Source organism: Doryrhamphus excisus, linkage group LG10 (assembly GCF_037039965.1).
Source record: "Doryrhamphus excisus strain RoL-2023G ecotype Guam linkage group LG10, RoL_Dexc_Guam_v1.1, whole genome shotgun sequence".
In the NCBI taxonomy this organism is placed as follows: domain Eukaryota; kingdom Metazoa; phylum Chordata; class Actinopteri; order Syngnathiformes; family Syngnathidae; genus Doryrhamphus; species Doryrhamphus excisus.
This window is the reverse complement of record NC_136366.1, coordinates 5,407,546-5,429,930: the sequence shown is the minus strand read 5'-3', so window position 1 is coordinate 5,429,930 and position 22,385 is coordinate 5,407,546. Positions and strand designations below refer to the sequence as shown.

General features: G+C 41.9%; 2 protein-coding genes across 3 annotated transcripts; both read left to right on the top strand.

Moving 5' to 3' along the window:
- Positions 1 to 78: 78 nt before the first annotated feature.
- On the top strand, positions 79 to 6,974 carry LOC131119962 (centrosomal protein of 55 kDa-like). Of its 2 annotated transcripts, XM_078794377.1 has the most exons (7): positions 83 to 241; positions 3,036 to 3,207; positions 3,295 to 3,418; positions 3,492 to 3,648; positions 5,118 to 5,192; positions 6,124 to 6,240; positions 6,470 to 6,974. In XM_078794377.1, exons 1-7 carry the CDS (start codon positions 161 to 163, stop codon positions 6,653 to 6,655), a joined length of 912 nt encoding a protein of 303 aa, XP_078650503.1. In that variant the 5' UTR covers positions 83 to 160; the 3' UTR covers positions 6,656 to 6,974. The 2 variants fall into 2 exon arrangements, with proteins under 2 accessions (XP_078650504.1, XP_078650503.1); XM_078794378.1 differs by lacking the exon at positions 6,124 to 6,240 and having other exon boundaries at positions 79 to 241.
- Positions 6,975 to 8,339: 1,365 nt separating this feature from the next.
- Positions 8,340 to 19,850, top strand: LOC131104285 (cone cGMP-specific 3',5'-cyclic phosphodiesterase subunit alpha'-like). The gene is made up of 22 exons (XM_058051307.2): positions 8,340 to 8,807; positions 8,881 to 9,033; positions 11,121 to 11,210; positions 11,301 to 11,441; positions 11,516 to 11,590; positions 11,670 to 11,734; positions 13,017 to 13,083; positions 13,170 to 13,217; positions 14,258 to 14,407; positions 14,473 to 14,616; positions 14,688 to 14,753; positions 14,833 to 14,979; positions 16,062 to 16,169; positions 16,240 to 16,349; positions 16,425 to 16,512; positions 16,582 to 16,682; positions 16,757 to 16,864; positions 16,947 to 17,010; positions 17,085 to 17,159; positions 18,657 to 18,740; positions 18,834 to 18,978; positions 19,059 to 19,850. The coding sequence occupies exons 1-22, from the start codon at positions 8,340 to 8,342 to the stop codon at positions 19,100 to 19,102; spliced, it is 2,541 nt and encodes an 846-aa protein (XP_057907290.2). The 3' UTR covers positions 19,103 to 19,850.
- The last annotated feature ends 2,535 nt before the right edge of the window (positions 19,851 to 22,385 follow it).

The following is a 22,385-nucleotide window of genomic DNA, read 5'->3' as shown; positions in this document are numbered from 1 at the left end:
AAGTACCAACTTTAAGTTTGTGTTAAACGTTTAACACGTTGTCGATGCTTAAGCTAGCCACTGTAATGTTAGCTGCTGTGGTTTTTCATCATATACTCAATATTTGTGATAATAATATCTTGTTTGTTTTCCTCTTCATTTTGACAAGTTTAAAGGTGGTATGAAGAAAGAGATGTCATCCAAAAAGGTATATGAAGCACCTGGCAATGGAATTGTCTTGAAGAACAAGTACACTACAAAGGTAAAAACACACAACAATATGGTAACTAATGTATAGCAATGTTGATTTAAAAAAAAACATACAAAATAATGTATATTGGTACAATTTTGACTTTGCCTTAGTTCTGTTATCCCACAATTCATGGCGTTTGTAGCTATGGGCCACATACACTGTTAACTCCTCAGTAAGAAAAGTAGCTATTGGCTCCAGACGCTAGAGGTGGTCATAGGCTAATTTGCATATGTTATTGTAACAGATGCTCTGAGGAAAAGCATAACCTCATAGGAGAGGGAAAAAAGCGAGTTAAAAGCACCTTAATTACATTTAGAGTGATGTATACGATCCATATATGATATGGATGCTATACTCGTTAGGAGAAAAGGTGTAAACTCCATCCAACTGTACCAGGTGGCAGCCATTTTGACAATGAATCAGTCCATAGTGTGAAAACTTCATGTAGAACAAAAGCTTCTTACGGCCAAACGATTTGTGATATTGACACAACAACACCATCGTGAGTGGCCCGAGGGTTGGGGCTACGCATACATCTCCTCGTTTTGCAAATCGCTTGAGAAATGAGGACGAGTAGAAAACATATAAAATTTAAGATTTTGAAGAAAAAACAATACCGTCTTTAACATAGGAGCCAATGGGAGAATTTTCAGACAGTTGTTACGTCAAGGGGCCACAGAAGGCAATCCGCTCATCTCTCAGCCATAATAGTGACATTTTTGGAAAAGGGACTAAAATTCCTACATTTCTACCAAAACACGTCAACCTAGCTCGAACGGTGTGGCTAGGAGGAGTTGTTTGCAAAAAAATTTTTTTTCAGCCTCCCTCACTCTACCTTAGAGTGGGAACCAAGGTGGATTTTGGTTTTAGTCTCTAAATTCTCATTTTTTCCTGATAGAACGAGGTGTACCTAATCTAGTGGCCCATTTTTTTTTCTTATCGCTAATGGCGGCTGGACCAGCGTTCTTCTTTGGGGCCTTAATGTTGAAAAAGGATGTTAAAGGCAAAGATACTCTCGGCACACAGACACAGACAAACACGATGCACTAGCTAAACAGACAAATTAGTGGACGAGGCATCGTAAAGTCGTAGGTTCAGAATGGCACTCGAGGACTTCCTGTACAGTGTATTCAGTCTTCATGATCTGTGATGAGCCAGTCACACACAGCAACCACCCCTCCCTAGACATTCATTCATTTTCTACCGCTTATTCTCACGAGGGTTGTCTTCGGGACAAGAGAGGCGGGGTACACCCTGGACTGGTGGCCAGCCAATCACAGGGCACATATAGACAAACAACCATTCACACTCACATTCATACCTATGGACAATTTGGAGTGGCCAATTAACCTAGCATGTTTTTGACACACACAGAGGTGACCAAGTAGAGATTCGAACACTAGGTCTGGCCAACATGCTAACACTCACCACCATGCGGCCTCCTCTTCATCCCAAATTCTGACAATTCCATCCAAATCCAGGAGTTGTGCAGTACATTCTACGTGTGCCGTATTTAACATGTTTTGCTTGTCAATGTTTATGTAATATTTGACATATTGTGGCAAGGTGTAAGCTAATATAGTTTTTAAAGATGTTTCGGTTGGGGTGGGGGGGTCATCGGTCATCAGTCCACCCGGGGCGTCATTCCAGCCAGGACCGCCACTGCCCACAATCAATGAATTGGAGCAGTAAAGACACATGATGTGATTACAGCACAGAGGAAAACAGGCAAAGAGGCTGTACTGCAGATAAATGCCCTGATTCAATCCTGTCTGTGAATTCATCATCAAGCCAATCAATAAGGCCTTCTGTTTATTGTAATGTGCAGGTGATGACGTCTCTTGTCCTCCAAATTAGGGTTGGCCAATATGGACCTCAGCATCTACGGTATCTCAATATGTTTGGCACGCATCCTGATGTGACGATACTGTATATATTCATATTCAGAGTCTTGTCGAAAAAAGCTACAAACCTTGACGATGACAGCATTTCATCCACAGTATGCATTAATGCAGTCCATCATCATCATCAGTGACATCACCTCGCCTTGTTTATCGTTTATACTGCAATAAGACATTTTCTTAGCAGTGGAAGAATTTATAGTCTATAAAAATTATCACCCAACTCTCATACATAAAAATCAAGGGGTGCGACTAGCATGATGCTAGGATGATATTTACCATGACCCACACCACAGTGCACCCCCTGTAGAGCCGACATGACATCTGTAAAGCTGAACTTTTTTTTTTAATTTTTATTAATTCATTCATTCATTTAATTAATTTAATTAATTCCATTCATTCATTCATTCTCTACTGCTTATCCTTGTGTGGGGTGCTGGAGCCTATCCCAGCTGTCTTTGGGCGAGAGGCGGGGTACACCCTGGACTGGTGGCCAGCCAATCACAGGGCACATATAGACAAACAACTATTCACACTCCCATTCATGAATTTTATTTCTTATTATTATTTATGTTATTTTTTATACTCCAGAGCGACTTGTAGTCCAGAAAATATGGTATTCATCCATCCATTTTCTACTGCTTATCCTCACGAGGGTCGCGGGGGGATGCTGGAGCCTATCCCAGCTGTCTTTGGGTGAGAGGCAGGGTACACCCTGGACTGGTGGCCAGCCAATCACAGGGCACATACAGACAAACAACCATTCACACTCACTGTTTTAGTCATTTGTATGCTAAATATGAGCCTAATGTGTCCCCTACTATCTATCCCCACTAGATGGCACTGTTTTGCTTCCCCATATGACCAAGCTGTAAGGCTGTGCTGCTTGTATTATTTGATAGGAGAGTTCTTCCAATGAGCAGGCATCCTTGGCCAGGAACCAGCAATGGCATTCTTACGACCGGGACAGAGAGGCCTGCATGAGGGCAGTGGTGGACATGATGTGGGTGGAGAAAGAGCTGGATGAGATGGCTCAGGGCGAGCTAAAGCCACACAATAAGGACCTTTCAGAGGGTAAGACACAGGCAGTGTGTCACCAAACCGTACGACAACAACAAGATTTGTGAGACCACGTTGTTTTGTTTCTTTGCCGGCCCACAGAGGACAGCATCAGCGACATGATAGATGACTTTGAAATCTCCCTGGAGATAGATCAACACAAGCTGGCGCAGCTGCAGCAGCAGCTTGACACGGCCCGCGAGGACCTTGCACGGGCCAATGAAAGGTGTGTCAAAGAGTAAGAACCATGGAGGCATCACCGTGTACAGAGTCCACATGCGCTATAAACTACCATGCAGGTGCCAGGAAAAGGAGAGCGAGGTGAGCGAGCTCAAGCAGCAGCTCGAATGTCATCAGCTGTGCTACAAGGAGAACGAGCAGCTGACGGAGGAGCTGAGAGAGCTCCAGAACAAATTGGAGGAGGAGAGGCAGCAGAAAGACAACCTAAAGATGAAGGTGCTGCAGAGCCACACGCCAACCTCACATTCATCAGAACCTCGATGATTCGCTTAATAGTAGGCATGTCGGATAATATACGGTAATATAGCCTCTCAAAGAAAGTGCTAAAACATCACACAGCAATCTAATATGCAGATATGCACTTTTATCTTGAAGTACAGTTGATAGAACTACAAAGCATCTCTACATAGAAAATATCAAATATCATATCAGACTAGTTGGATAGTCAAGTAATCATTGATTATTTATTGCATCTGTCATTTAAATAATCAATTTAGTATTACGGGGCTGCACGGTGGACTAGTAGTTAGTGCGCAGACCTCACAGTTAGGAGACCCGGGTTCAATTCCACCCTCGGCCATCTCTGTGTGGAGTTTGCATGTTCTCCCCGTGCATGCGTGGGTGGGGAAAGAATAAATAAGAAGCCAAAAAGTTACCACTTCCACACAAAATAGGAGGAGAACTCATTCATTTTCTACCGCTTATCCTCACGAACGTTGCGGGGGTGCTGGAGTCTATCCCAGCTGTCTTCAGGCGTTAAAAACCTATGGACAATTTGGAGTGGCCAATGAAGCTAGCATATTTTTGGAATGTGGGAGGAAACCGGAGTACCCGGAGAAAAAAACTCTACAGGGAGATGTCCAAGCAGGGAATCCAATACAGGTCTTCCCGATATCCTGATTGTGCGTCCTACATGCTAACCACTCATCCACCTTTATTTCAAGTCAAATTTTGCCCTAATAAGTGAAAAGGCCGTAGCAGCTGTGCAATAAAAGTAAAATAAAGTAAAACTAGTCACCATTTGTTGTACTGTCGGTGGCATAGCGTTTAAGGAAGTGCAGAGGAACGCTGTTGAAGACCCACGAGTCAATGTCATATCTCACGCTTTGAAGCCTCTTTACCTGTCATGGAGGTGTAAAAAGAAGTTAGCGGCCATATTACGACATTTTAAAACATTTAAAAACTGCTCACTCTTTGATGGTGTCGTGTTGAAGGAGTGGAAAGCTTAAGACCAGCCAGTCCACGTCTCTTAAGTAGGGGTGTACAATCATTGTCGGACTGGGAACCGGCTGCTCGGAGCATGTGCCGGAAAACAGTGCACCTTGCCGGGCCATGCTAAGTAGCTCCTTCTGCCCTATATCCTGGTCCTCCTGACCCCTCCTGCCCGGACCATGTGTCCAATTATAGTGCCCTTAGCTGGGCTACAGAAGGTAGCACCCTCCACTCCACGCTCATGTTCTCCTGGTAGTGGTGAGGTCATGATAGTTGATTAGCACAAATCAACAGGTACAAGTTGTTTGTTTATTTGTTTAAGTCCCTCTACCTCCAAGTGTGCCCAAACTGCGGTTGAATCAGAATTTTAGTACATCTAAAAAAGTTATCGATATCGTATTGGTCTTGAGAAGTGAAAGATGTCGTGTCGGTCTGGAAAAAGATGTTTGATTTGCTTCTTGACGTTGTCCCAGTCTTCTATCCTATGGAGGGTCATGGTGGAGCGTTACCAAGCAGACCAGGAGAAGATCAAACACCTGGAGAAACAGGTATGACACTGGCCAAATTAGCACTGCATAACGAACAAGGGTGCCGCCAGAAGTTCTGGACCCCCGCCCAGGGCAGCTGTGGTCACCACATACTAACTGGGCTGGGATGTGTTAAAAGGCAGCAGCTGTGCCATTACACCACCAGGGACCGACTAGTGAGCAGATGAATTCCGCAATCTTTTTCCTCCTACCGTGTGCTGTCAATCATTGTGGCAAAAAACACGACGCCAGATTACTTGTCTCTTTTCTTGGCATTTGCAGAGAAGCCACCACCTCGCACGTATGTTTTTGTTTTTGTAATGGTTGTATTTCATTTGAACATGCATCAGATTACAATTGAATGCATCCCATAATCAGTTCACAGTTCCACATGTCCAAAAGGAGTAGGAAGAAGCAAAGCTTATTAAATCCTACCCCTCCATCTGGTACTTTTACAATCACTAACTGTTACATTTGTTCACTTCCTGCTTTCCTAATATAATTTAAGTTTTTTTTATTTATTAAAAATGTTTTTTTATTTATAATAAAATTCATTCATTCATTTTCTACCGCTTTTCCTCACGAGGGTCGCGGGGGTGCTGGAGCCTATCCCAGCTGTCTTCGGGGCGAGAGGTGGGGTACACCCTGGACTGGTGGCCAGCCAATCACAGGGCACATATAGACAAACAACCATTCACACTCACATTCATACCTATGAACAATTTGGAGTTGCCAATTAACCTAGCATGTTTTTGGAATGTGGGAAAAAAAATGGGGTACCCGGAGAAAACCCACGCATGCACGGGGAGAACATGCAAACTCCACACAGAGATGGCCGAGGGTGGAAGTGAACCCTGGTCTCCTAGCTGTGAGGTCTGCGCGCTAACCACTTGACCGCCGTGCTGCCCCATAATAAAAAATTTTTTTTTTAATTTTCTATTTTTTTTTTTAGATCAACATTTCCTCACAGGACCTTGAGGATGAGGTGCAGGGTGCTTCGTATTTGAGGAAACAGATGCACAGACTCTGCAAAATAATGCAGAGAACCATGGACAAAAAGACTGTTAAGGTGTGTACCAGTGAAGTTTCCAGCAGGGCTGTCACAAGATCTCACACAATTAAAGCAAATTGTTCATAAAACGTGTGTGGGTACTATAATAATATTAATAATAATAAAATGTATTCACGAAATGGAAATGAATTAGGTTATAGACATAAGTTGTTTTGCTGGCGTTTATGTTTGTTTGTGTTGAAAATAACTTGAAAAATTCATGGATGGATTTGGATGACATTTTCAGAAATTGTCCGATACGGAGGGGTACGAGGCGATCGAGGAAACTGACAACATGATGCCATGCTCATCCTCCGCGCCCAAGGGTAGCATGGTGGATGAAAGCGTCCTCAGCTGTCCTCGCTGCTGCCTCCCGTATCCAGCCAGTCAGTACGGAGACCTGCTAAGCCACATGGAAGTCTGCCTGGACTGAGCAGACCATCAAAGCTTCCTGAGATCTTTAGCGATTCATCTTCATTTGACTCAGTTGTGTTCAACTCTTCTGCTTTAATTTCATTGCATTGTTTGTATTTACCCTCCAAAATAAAAGCTTGATCCGCTCCATGTCATAAGAAGCTGAAAACATCTTGTGGAAGTTAATCCCCTTTCTGTACTATTTAAGGAGCAGAGATTGGCAGCCACCAATATGGGAAATTAGACGCCTACACAGGAAGTGTACGCATCATGTTCCCGATGTATGTAGAGCTACCATTAAATCACATCCTTGACTTTCTCTTTGCTGTTTAGCCAATAAAAAATGTATCCAAAATCCTGTTGGTTCCATTCTGGTGTCCTTTTTTAGATGACAATAAAAACGTGGTTTCTGGAGGTAAAAACTATTAATTAATTTAATTTAAATTAATTCATTCATTTTCTACCGCTTATCCTCGCGGGACGTGCTGGAGCCTATACCAGCTATCTTACACCCTGGACTGGTGGCCAGCCAATCACAGGGCACACATAGACAAACAACCATTCACACTCACATTCATACCTATGGACAATTTGGAGTCGCCAATTAGCCTAGCATGTTTTTGGAAAGTGGGAGGAAACCGGAGTACCCGGAAAAAATCCACACAAAGGTGACCAAGCGGACATTCGAACCCAGGTCTGGCCAACATGCTAGAAAACCCATGCATGCACGGGGAGAACATGCAAACTCCACACAGAGGTGGTCAAGTGTGGGATTGAACTTGGGTTTCCTAGCTGTGAGGTCTGTGCGCTAACCACTCGACCTCCGTGCAGCCCGAGGTAAAAACAAGGTGTAAATCTGGCTTCATTCGAAGAAGAGATTGTGTTTGGTGCAGTTTTAACTTGGAAAAATGGCCACAATGTGGCACATATAACTATGGACAATTTGGAGTTGCTAATTATCCTAGCATGTTTTTGGAATGTCGGAGGAAAACGGAGTACCTGGAGAAAACCCACGCATGCACGTGGAGAACATGCAAACTCCACATAGAGATGGCCGAGGGTGGGATTGAACTGTGAGGTCTGCGTGCTAACCACTCGACCGCCGTGCAGTCCATAAACAACACAAACAATGGTTGTTTTGCATGAATATATATATATATATATTTTTGTATGAATGACAAAAGGGTCTCACCCGTGCCATTGTTCTATGGAACAAAAGCACCAAGGTGGTAAAACCAAAGAACAGAGTGAACTCTTTTCCTGCTGCGTTGGAGGCAAGACACCAGGACAACCGGGAAAATAATCGGGTTCATTTTCATTTGTGTGATTAATTCACAAATTAATCATCGTCCCAGGCCCATGAGAGAAATGTTGTCACATGAGATGTTGTGACCCCCTGACTATGAACCTGACCAATAGGAAGCCGCGCTGTTTATGCCATAACTCAGCTATCATTACCAGTGATGGGATTGACTCCTGCAAAATGTCAAGTGGTGGGATTTACAACTTAAGAAAGCTCATGGGCTTTATGACACTTGCGTCACACTCATTAGTGCCCCCTGGGATCCCCTTACCAGCCAGTAAGCCACCGGCTGCCTTCTGTTCCCAGGACTTCACCGTTCCATCTTCTGGAAGGAAGGAATTCTAACGGCTTTGCTGTTTCAAGTTGAGACACAGAAGGATCCAAACTTGTGGAGGCCAAAATGGGAGACAAGGACACGGCGGAGAAGTTCCTGGACAACAACCCCCAGTTTGCAAAGGAGTACTACGAAAAAAAGGTCAAGTCCGACGTCATAACGGCCGCTTTCAACAACCAGGTGCAGGTGAAAGACCCGTCTTCGTACGCCGACGTCTCCACCATCCAGGAGGCCCAGTTCTTATTCGAGCTCATCAAGGAGATACAAGTCGACGCCCCCATGGAGAAAGCTATGCACAAGATCCTACAGAGGATCGCGTTGCTAGTCCAAGCGGATCGCTGCAGCTACTTCGGCTACCGATCTCGCAACGGAACGCCCGAGCTGTCCACGATCCTTTTCGACGTCACGCACAATTCGGCGTTTGAGAAGAATCTGGTGAACCCCAACGTGGAGATTGTTTTCCCCACAGACATGGGGATCGTCGGGTGGACGGCGCACTCCAAGAAACCTCAGAATATCGCTGACGTGAAAAAGGTGAGCGGACGAAGCAAACGTCTTTTTCTCACAGCGTTTGTGTTGACGAGCTCTCCCGCTTGTTTACTTTCAGGACTCTCATTTCAGCGACTTTGTGGACAAGCAGACCAAATACGCCACCAGATGCATGATTACGGCTCCCATCATGAGCGGGAAGGATCCCGTTGGCGTCGTCATGGCCCTCAACAAGCAGGGCGCTGACGCTTTCTCGAAGAGTGACCAGGAGGTGAGCGCACGCCTCAGGTCTGCAGTACAGCAGCGTCGTTGCATCGTAGCGTCGGTCACATGGCGCCGACTTGACCGCAGGTTGCTCATCTGAGCGGGCTTCATCAGTTCTTGCTCAACGACCTGGTGGGACCACCGTAGTCTGGCGAGATAGAACAGCTGTTGGTTGGTCCGAAGTGCAGGGGTGTGGCCACGGAACATTCGGAAAATATAATTGAACAAAAATGGAAAAATCAGGAGTCATTTCAGGCCAAAGCCAAAACATTAAGAGAACAAAGTTGTCATTTCATAAGAAATAAAGAAGAAAATGTTATTTTTTAAATATAATTGCAATATTACATATTGGAGTATATAACATGTGATAAACAAACAAAACAGCAAAACAAGTTTTTGGAAAATATTTTTAAAAATTTGAAAAATTTTGAAAAAATATATAAAAAATTATAAACATTTTGAAACATCTTGAAAAATTTTGAACATTTTGAAAATCTTTGAAAAGTTTTGGGAAAATGTGGTTATAATGCTACAAGAATACGGTCCAAATATTATGGGTCATAATTCCAAGAAAAAAAAAATTATCAGGAGATAGTGAAACTAGTGGAAATTTGGAAATGGAAATAGAAATATTCAGGAAAAATCTCATTTTGGTAACATAAAGTTGAAACATTAAAGAAGAAAACGTTATTTTTTGAATATAGTAATTGTAATATTATATATTGGAGTATATAACATATGAGAAACAAACAAGACAGCAAATAAAGTTTTTCAAAAATGTTTGAAAAATGTGGAAAAATTTGGAAAGATCTTGAAAAATTTGGAAAAATCTTGAAACATTTTGAAAATTTGTGCCAATTTTTTGGAAAATGTGGTTATAATGCTACAAGAATACGGTCCAAATATTATGGCTCATAATTCCAAGAAAAAAAATTATCAGGAGATAGTGAAACTAGTGGAAATTTGGAAATGGAAAAATCTGCAGTAATTTTAAAAGAATGAAGTAGAAATATTCAGAAAAAATCTTATTTTGGTAGCATAAAGTTGAAACATTAAAGAAGAAAACGTTATTTTTTTTAAATATAGTAATTGTAATATTATATATTGGAGTATATAACATGTGAGAAACAAACAAAACAGCAAATAAAGTTTTTCAAAAGTGTTTGAAAAATTTGGAAAAATCTTGAAAAATTTGGAAAAATCTTGAAAAATTTGGAAAATTTGTGCCAATTTTTTGGAAAATGTGGTTATAATGCTACAAGAATACGGTCCAAAAATTATGGGTTATAATTCCAAGAAAAAAAATTATCAGGAGATAATGAAACTAGCAGAAATTTGGCAATGGAAAAATCTGCAGTAATTTTATGAGAATGAAGTAGAAATATTCAGGGATAAAAGTTGTATCATAACAAAGCAGCGGTGCCTAAAGGGGGGCCGAGTTAGGACAATTCCAAGGGCCCAGGAAGTAGGCATTTGCTTGGAGGGATACACACACACACACACACACACACACACAAATCCGCTACTGTTGTGAGGAAAAATCTAATTTTGGTAGCATAAAGTTGAAACATTAAAGAAGAAAACGTTATTTTTTATATAGTAATTGTAATATTATATATTGGAGTATATAACGTGAGAAACAAACAAAACAACATTTTTGGAAAAAATTTGAAAAAAAAAAAATTGTGCAAAGTTTTGGAAAAATTTGGTTATAATGCTACAAGAATACTGTCCAGATATTCTGGGTCATAATTCCAAGAAAAAAATTATTAGGAGATCAGGAGTTACCATGGTGAACGCCGGGATCTTAGCCAGCCTTAATTAGCATAAAGTACCTGAAAGTACCTCAAACAAGAAACAGGACTGGCATGTTCTACATCCTAATAACAGTTTAGTACTGTACTCACAAACCCTGTCGGTCTTCTTCTATGACAGCCGTAGGAGCATTAATAGATGACCTTCAGAATAAAAGCACAGGCCACTGAAAAGGGCTCATTAACCCGCCAGTGAAGAGACACTGAAGTACTCATATCGTCTGACCAATATGGAGTGAAATATAATGAATGAAGTACTTCTTGTTTTTGTTTTTGACAGCTCTTCAATAAATACGTGAACTTTGCTGCTGTGGTTGCCCTCCAAGCTCACACTGCTTACATGTGGGACGTGGAGTCTCGGAAAAGCCAGGTAAAGAAACATAAAAAGTCCCAGCTTGGCAATGAATGTATTACAGTAAAATAGGAATAATAATCGCTTATGTGCGTCCGCTCACCACAGGTTCTGCTGTGGTCGGCCAGTAAAGTGTTTGAGGAACTGACGGACATCGAGAGGCAGTTCCATAAAGCCCTGTACACCATCAGGACCTACGTCAAGTGTGAGAGGTACTCTGTGGGACTCCTGGACATGACCAAAGATAAAGTAAGACGCAGAGTAAAATACCTCCAAAAGAATGTACCGCTACTTCATAGGAATATGTTTGTTTTCACCTCCAGGAGTTCTTTGATGAGTGGGCCATCAAACTTGGTGAACAGGAACCCTACAAGGGTCCCAAAACCCCCGATGGCAGAGTATGTTTATCACTCAGTAGTACTGAGGTCTTCATATATTTATATCATATGAATAATTCACTTTGTTCAATTCCATCAGGAAATCAACTTCTACAAGATTATTGATTACCTACTGGAGGACAAGGAGGAAATTAAAGTTATCCCGTAAGTCGCCAATCCACCTCTGACAATGAGTTCCTCATGCAAATCATGGAGATAGAAAACATCAGATCAAGGTGAAAGCTTTGCCTTTCCAAAATGTTTGGAAATTGTCTTCTAAGTGGAGATGTTTGATGCTGCCGTTAACATTGAAAATAGCTCAGATAACTGATACTTTCAAAAAATGCTCCAATTAGGCGTGTGCATAAGCAAATCAAGCGCTCCTTTTTCCTCCTGCCTCTGATATTAACTGCCGGTCACAACTTCCCCCAGGGGCGTCACTAGGTTGTCTTTGCCTGAGAGGCAGGGTCACCAGCCAATCACAGGGCACATATAGACAAACATTCATACCTATGGACAATTTGGAGTGGCCAATTAACCTAGCATGTTAACCTCTCCTAGCTGTGAGGTCTGCGTGCTAACCACTTGACCACCGTGCAGCCTACCGATATTCATTCATTCATTCATTTTCTACTGCTTTTCCACACGAGGGTCGCAGGGGTGCTGGAGCCTATCCCAGCTGTCTTCAGGCGAGAGGCGGGGTACACAATGGACTGGTGGCCAGCCAATCACAGGGCACATATAGACAAACAACCATTCACACTCACATTCATACCTATGGACAATTTGGAGTGGCCAATTAACCTAGCATGTTTTTGGAATGTGGGAGGAAACCGGAGTACCCGGAGAAAACCCACGCATGCACGGAGAGAACATGTAAACTCCACACAGAGATGGCCGAGGGTGGAATTGAACTCGCGTCTCCTAGCTGTGAGGTCTGCGTACGAACCACTTTTTGCCGATATTATCTTCGGCAAAAAAACCCATCTCTCATGTGTCAAAGCGAATATCTGGTCTCATCGGTTTAACGTTCACAACCAATAACATTATCAGACATCCCTACTGTAAATATTAGTCCATAAGTAAGTTAAGCATAGTTCATATTAAGCAGTCAAATCAGTCAGTAGCCTCTTTCACGCAAAAATCCCGCAAAATTTCGCCTTCAATGATGGCTATTTCAGTGTAAGTGTAAAAAGAAGTCAACCACAGTAAATTGTACGATTTGATAGTGTATCGTGAGGACACTCAACACCCCTTGTTGAGGCTGCCCCTTCTTTTGGAGAAGCTAAAGAAAAAGCAAAAAAAAAGAGATGTCACTGAACTGGGCTCTTGTGAAGTACATTGGAGTCTTGTGTGGAAAGTTTGATTACCCAGCAATGGGCATCAAGTTCGATGTTCCGCAACCTTGTTGTTGTTTAATAGTAACCAACACATCCTCCTTTTCCAGAACGCCTCCCGCAGACCACTGGGCCCTGGTCAGCGGACTACCAACATATGTGGCTGAGAATGGATTTGTAAGCTGTCATTTGCTTCATTCATCACAACAAAAGATCTCCACAATCTGGTGCTAAACACACTTTTTTTTTTTCCATTTTCTTAGATCTGCAACATGATGAACGCTGTAGGGGATGAGTATTTTACATTTCAGGTGAGACACAACCTGACATCACAAGTCTTCCAAAAAGTGCACTTCATCCACCATCTTTTTGTGAGACGTCTGCGTTCTTAAGATGCTACAATGTAGCAGCTAATAATTTATGGAATGGGATGCACCTTTGGGGAAAAAACTCCAAAAAGCACCAACAACGCTCCATTTACATAATGTGACGTGCATATCAACCAAGCTACCATTATTATTGCATTATATTATTATTAACATTGTCAGAACTACATTATGGGCATTGTGACACCTAGCCACCTAGCCAAGCTAGCGACTAGCTTCCTATTGAAGCTACATATTAAGCTACATATTGGAGCTTTTGGAGTTTGGAAATGTGTAAGGCAGGGGTGTACAAACTAAGGCCCGGGGGCCACATGCGGCCCACCAAGCATTTGAATCTGGCCCAACCAGTTGCTTTCTATGTATTTCAACTTTTAACATACAAACTAGCAACATGACTTGCAAGTTGGATGTTTTATTTAGTAAAAAAAACCCAACAAAATTAAATTAAATTAAATTAAATTAAATTAAATTAAATTAAATTAAATTAAATTAAATTAAATTAAATTAAATTAAATTAAATTAAATTAAATTAAATTTGTTTGTGTGGAGTTTGCATTTTCTCCCCGTGCGTGAGTGGGTTTTCGTCGGGGACTCCGGTTTCCTCCCACATTCCAAAAAACATGCTAGGTTAATTGACTATTCATAGGTATGAATGTGAGTGTGAATGGTTGTTTGTCTATATGTGCTGGTGACCAGTCCAGGGTGTACCCCGCCTGGGATAGGCTCCAGCACCCCCACTGAGAAGAGAAAAAACCTCAACAAAAATTAAATTAAATTAAATTAAATTAAATTAAATTAAATTAAATTAAATTAAATTAAATTAAATTAAATTAAATTAAATTAAATTAAATTAAAGAGTTTGTGCGTTCATGTAAAGTTTGTGCGTTCATGTAAAGATCATGGATGATGATTTATGAAGTCTCCAAAAAGTGCAGTTTTCCTCGAATGCAGGGTTGTTCTTGCAGAAAGAAGCGGTGGACGAGAGCGGATGGATGATCAAGAATGTCCTCTCCCTTCCGATCGTCAACAAAAAGGAAGAAATTGTCGGCGTGGCTACTTTCTTCAACAGGAGAGACGGCAAACCATTCGATGACAATGACGAGCAAATTACAGAAGTACGGCGCAAGCTTTTCTTATATGCACTCACTGCCTTTACAAATTGCACGTTTGATGTCTGTAGGCGCTGACTCAGTTCCTTGGCTGGTCCACTCTGAATAGCGATACATACGACAAACTCAACAGGACCGAGTGGAGCAAGGAAGTCTCGCAGGAAATGCTAATGTACCAAACCAAAGCCACGCTAAATGATGTACAGACCATCTTGGTAAGCCTCCACTCATGCTGTTATTAGCCTCAACATTCAGAAGCTAAAGTCACAATATTTCTGCCCGACAGAACACTCAAGAAAAGTTTGGCTCCACACCCGAGGACTGTGACCAGAAGGAGATGTACAAACTTCTGGTAGCCATGGTTACAGGCACATTTTTGAAGACAAACCACATTCTGTTTGTGACGCTTGCATGTGTCGCTCACAACCCAGAGAGCCAACATTCCTGAGTCCAAGACTGTGGAGCTGCACGAGTTCCGCTTCAGTGACTTCCCGCTGTCCGAGGTTGAGCTCATCAAGTGTGGCATCCGCTGCTTTTTCGAGCTGGGCGTGGTTGAGAAGTTTAAAGTACCGGCAGAGGTAACCACATGCTTGTTGTTACCTGAAGAACTATTGTGGCGGACAGTAGAGGGGATGCCTCTCACCGCATTGGGGGGGTGGTTTTTGGACTGTTTCTTGTCTTGTCGGTCATTTGGTTGTTGGTGGTTGAAGGTGACCAAAACTGAGTTCAGACTGGGTTCCGACTGGGGATGAGTACACCACGATCTGTGTCTGTATCTGTTTACCCATCTAAATGATCTCTATCCGTATCCGTACTCGGAGTAAACCGGAAGTGGGCTTGGTTTAACACAGGGGTCAGCAACCTTTCCTATCAAAAGAGCCATTTTACCCACTCGCTGACTAAAGGAAAATAAGAGTGGAGCCGCAAAACGTAATTCAAAATATCTTATAAACTTTTAAAAGTTGTTTTTTTTCCCTAAGGTCTTCTTCTGAATCGCTCTTAGTCTGGCCCGTCACCTAGGACCCGTTTGCCTTGGGAGACCGTACCAGGGCCATATATCCCCAGACAACAAAACTCCTAGGACCGCTCAGACACTCCAACCCCTCCATCACGATAAGGTGGTGATTCACAGAGAAGAAGAAAAAAACATTCCCGAGTGGCAAAGCTCAGGGGGCCCCGAGGTCCTCAAGGGTCTGGATGTTCAGGGACTCTTTTAGCTGCATGGAAGCCAGGAAAAGTACCTCTGGATCGGGAGACCGGGGTGGTGCATTCCAGATTGCTGGAGAGAAGGTTTTCCTCACTGGACCATCTCGACACCCTTGCGAGGTTACTGGAGGGTACATGGGAGTTTGTCCAACCGGTCTACATGTGCTTTGTAGAGTTGGAAAAGGCATTCGACTATGTCCCTTGTAATGTCCTGTGGGGGGTGCTCCGGGAGTACGGGATCGGTGGAACGCTACGACATACCATTGGGCCAAGATTCTGGTTTTTAGAGGCTGTGGTCTTAAACTTTTGATCATCTGTTGGACAGCCTGTTTCAATGTAATGCAAGACATTGCTTACCTTTTGAAGGTCTATGTAGAACTTAGTCTTTCAAAACTCGTCTGAAGTTTTTGATCAGAAGTATACGTCTTAAACTGAACTTTTCTTTAACATGTAGATCCTGACACGATGGATGTATACCGTTCGCAAGGGCTACCGTGACATCACCTACCACAACTGGAGGCACGGATTCAACGTCGGACAAACCATGTTCGCTTTGCTGCTCGTGAGTACAACCTTTTTTTGTGTCACGACACGCCTTGGTTGACTTCTATGACAAAACACCCCAAAAACAGACAGGGAAGCTGAAGAAGTACTACTCAGATCTCGATGCCTTTGCCATGGTGGCTGCCGGATTCTGTCACGACATCGACCACAGAGGGACCAACAACCTCTACCAGACTAAGTAAGCAGATTGAAAAGCTTTGTCTGCAATTTGCTGACACAAGATGGAATCCATCACAATCATGTCCTTTTGTAGGAGTGCATCTCCACTGGCCAAACTTCACAGTACCTCCATCATGGAGCGACACCACCTTGAGTACAGCAAAACCCTCATGGAAGACGAGGTGCGACCTCGAAATAGAACATTTTCAGAATCTACTGACTGCTATCTAACCATTTGCTATAACTTTCAGAATCTGAACATTTTTCAAAACCTGCAAAAGCGCCAATTTGAGACAGTGCAGCATTTGTTTGAAGTTTGCATCATCGCTACTGACCTCGCTCTCTATTTCAAGTAAGGAAAAATCACTAACTTTGTGTCCTTCATATGAACGCAGGTTTGACTTTAGTTGTCTTCTTTTGATCCAGAAAGAGAACAATGTTCCAAAAGATTGTTGACTCAGTGGAGGGCATTCCAGATGAAAAAGAGAAGATTAGCTACATCTCCAATAATCCCACCAGGAAGGAGATCATCATGTAAATACTTCATATTTCCTGTCATTTCCTGAGATTGATCATTTTTAATGATTTTTTAAAAATCATGTTTTTATTACCACAGGGCAATGATGATGACAGCGTGCGACTTGTCTGCCATCACGAAACCCTGGGAGGTTCAGAGCAAGGTGTGTTTCTTACTAGCGTGTATCGTGATGATGAACTAGCATCGAGGTTCAACAACTCTTGGTCTCGGTCCCAGGTGGCTCTGATGGTGGCAGCGGAATTCTGGGAGCAAGGGGACTTGGAGAGGACAGTCCTGGAGCAGCAACCCATTGTAAGAACTTGATAAAGAATTATATATTCCTCCTGTTTCCGCTGCTTTAGCCAACACTGCATAGAAATCCCATTGATGAGTTCGGTTCTTTAGCCAACAATGAAGAAAAACCACACTGATGGGTTCTGCTGTGTTTAGAATTCTAAGTATTATAATTCTAATCTTGCGTTTGGTCTTCTTTAGCCAACAAGGGGCAAAAAATGGCAGAATTACCCCAGAATCACACTAAACTCTGGTCAGCACTGTGGCGAGTGTCGGCTCCGACTGCGGAAACCGCGCTCAGGAGAGCAAATATTTACGCCATAGCTAGCCTTCTATACAGGAATTTCTTGTAAACAATAGCCGTATTTGCCTGCACAACCGCTGTATCGTACATTTTTGTGATTTTTTTGTGCCAAGTACAAAAACAATTTTTAAATAGCGTTTAAATACTTCATTTTTTTGTTTGACTGTACAATGTTGACAAAATTGTCACTATAACTATTATGAATTCTTTGTATCGATATGGTGATGATATGAGAGTGCTCCGATGTCTGCGGCATGCGGATTTCAATCTTGCGGGATTCTTCCGGCGGGTGCACCAGAACCGCAACGGATTCAGTGTGATCCCGGCTTTATACATTTCTCCTGTTTCCACTTCTTTAGACAACACTGCAGAGAAATCACACTGATATGTTGTATTCTTTAGCCAAAACGCTAACGTGTTTTGCTGTGTTCGCCTCATGTGACTTCATTACAACTCTTTTGTTTAACCTTCCTTGGCCAACAAAAAATAGAAATGAAGCAGACTCGTCTTCGCTTAAGTGCCCAAATTATACATTTCTCCTATTTCCACTTCTTTGACCAACAATGAGTATAAATCACGTTGATGGGTTCTGTTCTTTAGCCAACAATGGAGATAAATCATGCTGATTTTATCCGCTCAGTGTCAGAATTGTAATATTTTTTAGCTAACAATGAATGCAAATCATGTTGATGCGCTGCATTCTTCAAGCTAAAATGGATAGAAATGCTGCCAACCGCTAGCTGTCTTCACTTTGTGTCAGAATGCTTCCTTAGTCAACAATGAATTGACCTTGCTTTGACTGAACAATGAATGCAACAAACGCTCACAATAGACAGGAATCCTGCTCATGCTAATCTTTTGCTTATTCTTCTTTAGCCAACAATTGATATTTTCTGTTGTGTTGATTAGTGACCACATTTTTTCTTTGAATAATATTGATCATCACCATGCCAATTTGATTTGTTGTCCCGACAAAGTGTTCTTTCTTCTTCAGACTTACTTCATACAAACATATCGAATTGTAATCCTCTCGCCTGCCTCTTCTTTTGCCAATCACACAATTAAATGACCCAGAGATTTTCTGTAGTCTTCACTGAATGTCTGTGACTGATCACTAAGTGACTCGTTTCCCCTTCCTTAGCCAACAATGAATGGAACGATGATTTCATTGAGCGTCTGAATGATAATCCCCTTCCCGTCTCCTTCTTTAGCCAATGATGGATAGAAATCACGCGGATGAGTTGCCAAAGATGCAGTGTGGCTTCATCGATTTTGTCTGCTCTTTCGTGTACAAGGTAAAGAAACCATTGGCTATTTTTTCCCGAAATACACTAAAAGTAGTGAGACACCCTGCAATCAAATAAAAATCTGGAATTGGTCTCCCGCAGGAGTTTTCACGCTTCCACACAGAGATCGCCCCCATGTTTGATGGTCTGAACAACAACAGGGGAGAGTGGAAAGCCCTCGCAGATGTCCACGCAGCCAAGATGCAGGCAATTGAAGACGAAAAGAAAAGACTGGAAGGAGGCCAGGGTGAGTACAGCTCCTGATGATTGTCTGAAGATCTTTGGAAAGGTCCTTTACTGCCAGCTGACCTTCTATGTCTTCCGCAGGTGAAGACGGCGGATCCAAGTCAAAGACGTGTGTCATCTGCTAGGACTGCTCGGCTGTTTAGGATTGGTCAACAACAAATCCTCATATGGTTGTTTTTATATCCAAATTGGACTATTACCATCACAGGAAGCCTAGCTCACAACCAGATGTATAAAGTTTTTGGCCGTGCGATTTGTGGTGTTGTCCAAATCGCTGCATTTTTTTAGTTCACGGAGAACATAGTTGTGATGACCATGAAGGAGTAAGATCACTTACACACCCAACGTACAACCTGTAAGTTGAACGTGTACGTAACGTGAACGTACGTACGCATAATGTCTGAGTCTGCTTGAAAGTGTGGCTGTCACTTCATTCGTACGAACAATGCATGGAATTGACCGACCAACGTCTGTCAAGCAATAAAAGTACTGACCTTGCGTTCTGTGCAGGCTTTGTATGAAGATTACAAGAACTACACGTGAGCTGTACATTGTTCGTACCAACGACGTACTTTAAGTTCTGTACCTGAAACATGATTGAAACATGAATCCTCCACTTGCAATTTTTATGACAAAGATACATAGATATCTACAAATCCATATCCAATAAACCATATCAAACAAAGCAGTAGGCACCCCTGCAGCTTTACTGTATATACCCAAGTTTTCATGAGATTGATGCCCTCTCTACCTAGTACAGGCAACGCACAACCGACCACAAGGATGCATAGGTTGACTTGCAACCTAAAATAAACCTAGGCGCCCCTAGAGTTTGTATGAATTGACAAAAAACAACCCATTCAAAAATCAGAACACATATATATCTTTCCCTTTTTTGTGCATTCTACTGCGAGAAAATTAGTTACTATGAGCTAGCTAACAATAGACATCGTAGGAAATACCGATTTTGATGCTAAAGCCCTCACAAAAAATTTCAAGAAACGCCAAGAGTGGTCCATTTACATAACGGACTTGTATATTAACCAAGCTCCAGTGATATTATTATTGTAGCAGCTCACATGAAAAACTATTTTTATCATCCAAACTAACATGACACCTTGCTAATCGCTAGTCTCAGCATCATCCACAGACGGAAGAGTGGATGGCTAGCTCTCCATTTGGCTACAAAGACTAAACAACAAGCTTCTTTTGATGTCAGAATTACATTGAGGACTAGAGCACACGTCTTGTGCTGGACGACACAGCCATCCCAATGAGTAAGTGTTGTCACTGACGGAGCTAGCATAAGTTAATGCATGATCACAGCATGGATATCAAAACATGCAACCTTGGTAGAGGTTTTTTTTTTTAGAGGGCCTCAAAGTGCATTGTTAGCTAGCTCATAGTTAGTTCATATTAACTTGCACAGAAGAGGGAAGGAAATATGTGTTCATGTTTCACATAAGGACTGGGAATGATGGGCATAATTCCAAAAAAGTGCAGTTCCCCTTTAAGTACACAAAATATTGCAATAATTCTTCTTAATTACACTAAAATATTGCTCAATTAAATTGTCAGCCATTTAATTGTGTGCCAGCCTTGCCAGCCATTGGACTAAATATGCCAAATATAAACATCAATAAAATGATATTTTTTTGTTGTTGTTGTTCTGGTGTTCCGCGCCAAAAAGTATATATAATACTATAGTTGTTATTATTTATGATGTAGTAGGGCTCGTTGGGCTGATGTCATCAGCTGCAAGCAGGGTAGAGAAGTAAGAAGATTTGACTATTATTGGATTTGCTTATAAGCCAGTTGGCTTTCCTTTTTAAGTCCCCTGCTTACATAAAGTAAAAATACTAGCTTATAAGTCTGCAGAACATATGTGGCAGGACAGGACAAGGCCAGGACCACGGGAGTACACACAAACGCAAATGTGATGACATTGCAAATATAGCTTGAATACAGCTTGATTTATGTATAATAGTATCATGTATAGAGCCTCAAACATGTAAATAAATAAAGTTTATTTTTAAAAATCATGCAAGTGTTTGTTTTTTTTAGCCTGAAATTGCATGTTTGTTTTTTTAAACTGGAAAATATTTTGGCCTATGAGCGTGCATTTAAAACAGCCCAATAAGATGACTAAAAATGAATGGAATATTATTGTAGTTAGAGCATAGAAAAGCTGTTTGACCTCCTGAATATGGGTTGCCTTGTGGAAATGAATGTTTTGCGGACTTAGAAAAGGCATTCCACCTGTGGGGGGGGGGGGGGGCTTAATGGGGTGCTACGACAGTATCAACTCCTATACTCACAAAATTGGAAAGTGGAAGCGCTTGGTGTGACCAATCAAAGTGGAGTATGCGGGCTGTGGGCGGAATAAATTAAAAGACGTTTTTGAAATCCAAGGAAATACAGCTGGAATAGGTGCAGATTCTTGAAGATCTTGTATTTAAAATGTATTACTGTTATTATTTATTCACCTTTTATTTGGTGGTATTTTTTTTATTTTGATGTTTTTGTCACTGGACGTACCACCTGGTTCACACCAGTTTTCACACCACTGCATTTAATCCGGCTTTGCAGAAATTCACTCATCATAGAACCAACTAACCGCAATAAACGAGCAATTATTGTTCAATCTACAAATTACAAGGCCCACTAGTGGGCATATTTGCACGGTATTTGCAGATTGATATTACTTGCTGTGATGTAACAACCAGCATGATAGTCCTCCATTTTTTGGGACATTTTAAAATCAGATGCATCCTCTCATACTGTATACTGTATTATACCCTCTGCTGCTAAATGAGGAAATATTTCAATTCCTTGTAGTTCTCACTTGAGTCAGTCTTTGTCAGAGCCATATCGAGTAGCCAACAAAAGCAGGCAGACTTGCCTGGATGTGGCAATATGGTCCCTGCAGGACAGTGTCTTCTATTCTGCTGTTCAATGCTGCCATTTATGTTGCAATGTCGGACGACCCATCTTCTTGCGCTGTAACAATCACGTCAGTGTTCGCCATATGTCATCCAAAATGCGGCTTATGAAAATGACATTTGTCTATTACAGCTACTGTCCTGGGAATTGTCTGTCATAGATTTATTCTTGTCTGTGTCGTAAATAAAACCTTAATGTCCTGAGCTGGATGCCATTATCATGATAAACAGACACAGGATATGAAATGGTGTAATCTCATTATAGGACATGGAGGAGTCGTGAGGGTCCGCAGTAGATTGGATTGCTTTTAGTCCAAGATCTGGACCGTCTCCCAACATGGGGGCTTCTTCCCAAGATGTCTGAGATGTTATTATCGTGAGCTGAGCATTATTAACATTATTAACATTTTAAAGGCCTGTGTGATGTGGAACACTGGAACAAAAGCAGCCCTAACCTGTTCTTTGT